A 6,251-nucleotide genomic window follows, 5' to 3' on the forward strand; every position below is an offset into this window, starting at 1 on the left:
CCGTCCTCTCTCTGCAGAACCGCGCCGACACTCCAGACGCATTCATCGAGCACAGAACGACCCCATCGAGCAGCCAGGTACGGTCGTCCTTCACTAATCCCTCTTCTTCCTCTTCCTCTGTCTCTCTGCGCTCTCTGCGCTCTGAGAGTAAATCTCTGTTTGTGGGTAAAGCTCGGCGAAAACAACTTTCTGAAGTCTAAGCCGTCTTAAATCTCTCCGTGTCCAACTTTACAAACATGAAATCCTAAGATCCGCTCGCAGGCAGAGCGCGCTCCCCGAGCGTCACACTCACACGTTTCCAGTCAGTGTGTTTAGAGTCGTATAATGAGTTTACACATGAGCTTTACATAACGTCAGATTTACATACAGTACGGAGTGTGTGGCAGAAGTTTCCAGGAAGAACTGAATCTGTTTCTGTGGTTTTTATGGATCCGATCAAAGTGTGTCCCTCTCTGCTTCCAGTCCCTGGCAGAGTTTCAGCAGAAGAGGCGGAGCCTGAACCTGTTTCGCTCTCAGATGATGGACCTGGAGCTGTCAATCATCCGTCAGCAGGCCGTGGTGTACAAACACCTGAGTCCTGCTGACAGGTGAGTTCAGAGCAAACAGAAACGTGTGTATCGACTGTAAATATGTGTGTATTATGCTTTTAAACAAACCGTGTGTGTGTGTTTCTGTGTGTGTGTGTGTGTGTGTTTCAGGCTGGAGCTGGAACAGCTTCAGACTCTGAGGTCGGCGGTCAGAGAGGAGCTGCAGGAGCTGGAGCAACAGCTGGAAGACCGACTGTTGGAGTTAACACAACAAGGGGTATACACACGATAACACACACAAAGTACAGAGAATACACACTAAATTCAATACACACAGGATACAAACAAGCAAAACACACACTGAACATATGGGGCACACAAAAAACACACACGTATCACAGGGTACAATCACACAACACAAGGTACAGACACTCAAAAAACACCGCAGAGGGTATACAAACAAAAAAACACACACTACACACTAAACACAGCGTACACACAAAAAAGTGCACCAAACATATAGTTTAAAAGGAAAACACACACAACTAAAAAGGTATACACACACAATTCTCTCTAAAAGTTGGATATACACACATACACGCTGTACGCAGGGTATACACACAAGAGACACTCTAAATATATGGTTTACACAAAATATACATACTAAACACAGAGTATACACAAAAATACACACTAATCAAATGGTATATGCACCAAATTCACTCTGCTATACACAGTTCACAGGGTATACACACTAGACACACACTTAATTTATGGAATTCACAAAAAAAATCACTAGACCCAGAGAATGCACAGAAAATACACCCTAATCAAATGGTATACACACTAAATTCTCTCTTGTATACTAACGGTCACAGGGTATACACACTAGACACACACTTAATGTATAGCATACACAAAAAATACTCACAAGACCCAGAGAATACACAAAAAAACGAACTAATCAAATGGTATACACACAAAATACTCTCTTTACATCATGTATATACAGGGTATACACACAAGACACATGCTCAATGTATGGTATACACAAAAAAATTACTCAAATAGAGAGTATAAACAGAAAATACACACTAATCAAATGGTATACACACTAAACAAAGGGTGTATTTAATACACACTGTATTGGGTATGCACACAAGCCATGCTTAACATATGGTATACACAAAAAATACACAGTGATGGAGTATAAACAGAAAAAATACACTAAACTGACAGTTTACACAGAAAATACACCGTTAGTAAAAGGTATACACACTAAATTCTCACTAAACAAAGGGTATACACACAAAAGACAGGGGCTACATGGAAATACACACCAGGGTATTTACACTAAAAAGGGTATACACACAAAAAAACAGGTACAATTTCAGGTTTTTGCATAACACAGGGTATACACACAAAATGTATTCAAAATTTAAGGTGTTAAGCCTCGCAAATAAAATAACACAATGTGAAACATATACACAGACTACTCATATACAACACAAAGTCTATACACACACAGTCCTACTGGTATAAACAGGATAATCACAGTGACTGTTTTTCCTTTAGGGTCTCCACAGAGACACGAGCGTGGACAATCTGTGCACGGCCTCTGCACTGAGAGCAATGGAGCCGGTAAAACACACACACACACACACACACACACACACACACACACACAAACAATGGCAAGGTTGATCCTAACTGAATGTCCTTCCTGCCTCCGTCCAGGTGTCAGACCTCCTCAGAGAGCAGCTCTACCTCCAATCAGAGCTCAGCTACGACGGCCACGCCCCCTCCACACACTCCTCCACCAGATCGTCCAGTCCGGCCCGAGGAGGAGACCACGAGCAGTCACAAGGCGTGTACAAAGCGTCGATAAACATCACCCCTGTCCTTCCTCGTCGACCCAACGCACAGGGTGAGGAGGAGGAGGAGGAAGAAAGACTGGGAGAGGAGAGAGAACGAAGAGGAGACGAGGAGGGAGCAGCAGGAGGACTGGGAGTGGAGAGCCTGCAGGAGCTCATCAGAGAGGTGAACTTCGGTTTTTAAATAAAAAACATGAATTCTCCCTGAAATCTTTTTGGTCTTTTTGAAGAAACCGTTCTTTAAATCTTCTTTTCTCTGTCTCTGTTTTTCCAGATCAGGGAGAGCGTGGCGAAGGAAGTCCGACGGGAGATTTACAGCGAGCTCCTCGCCACAGTTTCTCCTCAAAGATCACCACTTCCTGCCAGGCAGCAGCCTCTGTAGTCACCATCTTTAAAGCCCCGCCCCCTTTTCACCCCCAGCCTTCGTAACCACAGCCTGAGCAGCAACACTGTCTGTGTGCAACACTGTATAGCTGAGTAACACTGTCCGTGTGGAACACTATGCGTCTGTAACACTGTATGTCTGTAACACTGAGACCAGACCAACACGCCACCTTCATGTCAGAAAGCTCCGCCCACCTCCGCCTGCTGCAGACCGGCCGCAGAGGAGGAAAGGACGATGACCACAGAGACTTGATTTGTTTCAATGTGCCGGGAAGGTTTTCCAAGAGGAACCACTAGCAATGATGTCTGTTCTTACAACCTGCTTCCTGTTTTTCTAACTGATCAAAGCAAAGCCTGAAACAACAACCACTGCCCCGCCAACACACACACACACACACACACACACACACACACACACACACACACACACACACACACAACAGGAACTACACACAGTCTGCTCCTGAAGTCCTAATGAAAACTATCCTCATGATTTTTCTGTCTGTGTAGATTTCGAAGCTTCACCTTGAGTTTTTTTTTCCATTTCATTATTTTAACTACGGTTTCTGTTTTTTTTTTTTAACTCTGAATTTCTCTAACGTCAGAAAATTTTGGTATAAAAGTTAAAACTCTAAGACTTCAGTTGGAATTTTGAATGTTTTTCTGATTTTTTCACAAAATTTCTGATGAAAAAAAATCAGAGAATTTGGAGAGGAAAGTAAAAATTCAGGCCTTTTAGAAAGTCAGAACTTTTTACAGACCTGGCTTTAAAACTTTGGGGTTTTGTCACAAAATTTTGAATCTTTATCCCCCTCCACAAAACAAAACAAACAAGCATAAAAACATCTGAAAAATCATTATCATTGGAGATCTTTCAGATGTTTTTTCCTCTTTGTTCATAACCTTCAAGATTTAAATCCTTGACAGAGCCTGAGACTGCAAAATTTGGCTTTTTGAAACTTTTTTTTTGATAAGGAAATTCAGGATTTGATGGCTGACTTTGCAAAAAGTTTCATGCAGAATAACTTAGCTGTCATCAGATCTCCATATTTATGACTCAGATTGTTGTTGTTTTGAAAGAAGCTGAAATCTCAGAGACAGAAAACTTCCTAACGATGTCTTCAGAGAAATACCACTAAGATTTAGAGTAACCTGGCTGAATGAAGCTGTTAATTTATTCTGAGAGCAACGTAAACGGGACCAATAACAAACTGTAAACGCCGTCTTTGTGTTTGAATCTGTTGCTTTTTCTTCCTGAGTGTTTTCTGGGATCAAACTGAGCTTTTCACCTCTTAGAGTCACTCACTCCATGCACATTTCACCTTAACGTAAAGAGTCAAAGCTGAGCGGCTGTGAGATTTGTTGAAAAGGGATTATAATCCCACAGCTGTCACCATTCCTTCATCCTCATCCTCATCATCATCATCCTCATCCTCATCGAGCTTGTTCACCGTAGAGTTCAGAAACTGTCGTTTAAATCATGCTAACAGTTCCCCCCTGTCTCCAGTCATTATGCTAAGCTACGCTAACTGCATCTGCAGTGTCAGACTGTCCCTTTAACACGGGTCACAGCAGGTTATGAGGTCAGAGTGTGATGTCATAAGGTACAGGTGAAGTCAAGGTCAAAGGTTACAGAGTAAGTTGTCTTGGCGATGATGATGGTGTTGGTGATGATGATGTAATGACTTATGTGGGAGGAGCTTAAGTGAGCATGAGTGTTAGCATGTTAGCTCACGCTGTCTGTGCAATAATATGAGAGTTTATGCTGATAACTGGGACGTTTGTTCACATATTCAACCGCTTCTTACATTTCAGGTGGGATCAGTCTTCCTGCGTCACTTAAGCACAAACTATCTGTATGAATGTTCAATATACATGATACACAACTGATGTGTTTTTACTGCTGACTGGGTATTTCCACTCCCTGATCAGCTGTTTTTGACACCCAAAGGTTAAAATAATTAAGGTAATCCAGGACAGAAATCTTTAAACTCGGGAGACGCTGAGATCAAACAAGCACCCAACTCACCGGAGTGTGATTGGCTGAGAGACCTGTCAATCAAACTGAACATGCTCCTCATAGAATACCTCTTTTTGTATCTTTTTCATGGATTTTGTAAATTCCCACTCTCTCACACACACGTTTGAATCTTTCTGCAGAAAGTTAACTTTTGGAGAATAATCTGTTTAGAGGATGTTCGCTCTTCATCTTTGGGAGCAGTCTACAGTGCAGAGAATCAAAGCTTGAGGGCTCACTTTGAGCCTTTAAACTTTGATTATCTCTGCTGGATTTTTCACTTTGTTTTTTTTCTGCTCTGCAGGACCAACACTCACTGTGCTTTTTATACATTTTTAACTGATCAACAATCCCTGACCAACTCTTTGTTTCACTTCACTGCCTGTCTGTTGGTGTCTATTAATTTCTATCCATGTGTCCATTAATAATGATGTATTTTGTATTGATGTCCTGTCAGTGGGATGAAGGGGAGGGATCACTCTGTAGAGAGAGGAATAAAGATGTATTTATTTTCAGTACAGCTGAGTTCTGCCTCTTTTCAGAGACTGTCAGTGTGTGAATGTGTGTGGTACAGTTTTACCAAATACTTTAGGTACTTCAACAGTTTATTTTGGCATTATTAGCCTGAAAGAGACAATATATGATGTTCTTTTTACAGGAATACAGCAGCAAAGTGTATAGTGTAACATTTTTATTAGGGCTGAACAATTTCGGAAAATAATCTAATTGCGATTTTTTTGGAGCCATATTGCGATTGCGATTTAGCATGCGATTTTTAGGGAGGATGTGTGTCTTCTACAATATTCACTTAACACAAGCAATACAACATTCTGTACATCACAACAAAGGATATTGTCAACATATAAACAAGACTTTCCTGTCAGCCAGGCCTACATGTTGAAATGAGATGATTATATATGAATAATGTTTTTACCTATAACAATCACATTAGAATATTGACTGATTGATTTAACTTCAAGCCTTGTAGATGTGTGATAAAATTATCATTAATTTCCTTAAATTAAATCAGAGAAAGTAACAAAGTCCTGCAGATCAAGAGGCCAGGTATGAACAATAATCTGAAAAATCAATAGTAATCTTCTCTTCTATGAATCTCACATTAAATAAAGTGCATAACTGTAAATAAAAACAAAGTTTTGGCTCAACCGCTGAAATATTTGTACTTGTGGATTGCACTTTTTAAATGCACTATTTTTTTTTTAAATTGCAGCCTTTGCGATTTGAAAATTGCATTGTATTACATTGCAATGTTGATTTAAATTCGATCAATTGTTGATCCCTAATTTTTATAGACAGAATATAAAGAATATAATGTTCCATGATGATAATTTAATCTTAAAATAATTATTTCCAAGACTGTTTAACTATACGATGATCAAAAGGCACGTTAAGGGGTTAAACGCATTAATAACTGTATCAGAAATGAAA

The 6,251-nt window shown here is 40.3% G+C and overlaps 1 protein-coding gene across 4 annotated transcripts in view; it reads left to right on the forward strand.

Annotated features, from left to right (window-relative positions):
* Positions 1 to 5,320, forward strand: part of itprid2 (ITPR interacting domain containing 2) — a 38,852-nt gene extending 33,532 nt beyond the window's left edge. For all 4 annotated transcript variants that reach the window (XM_074694726.1, XM_074694728.1, XM_074694727.1 and 1 more), the window contains 6 exons: positions 18 to 77; positions 463 to 587; positions 699 to 804; positions 2,103 to 2,168; positions 2,265 to 2,567; positions 2,676 to 5,320. In XM_074694726.1, the coding sequence (XP_074550827.1) occupies positions 18 to 77; positions 463 to 587; positions 699 to 804; positions 2,103 to 2,168; positions 2,265 to 2,567; positions 2,676 to 2,783 (768 nt within the window). In that variant the 3' untranslated portion in view covers positions 2,784 to 5,320. The remainder of the gene's footprint in view (positions 1 to 17; positions 78 to 462; positions 588 to 698; positions 805 to 2,102; positions 2,169 to 2,264; positions 2,568 to 2,675) is intronic.
* Positions 5,321 to 6,251: the final 931 nt, after the last annotated feature.

Source organism: Halichoeres trimaculatus, unplaced genomic scaffold, assembly GCF_033239565.1.
Source record: "Halichoeres trimaculatus isolate MK-OKI-2021-1 unplaced genomic scaffold, fHalTri1.1 fHalTri1_scaffold_19, whole genome shotgun sequence".
In the NCBI taxonomy this organism is placed as follows: Eukaryota; Metazoa; Chordata; class Actinopteri; order Labriformes; family Labridae; genus Halichoeres; species Halichoeres trimaculatus.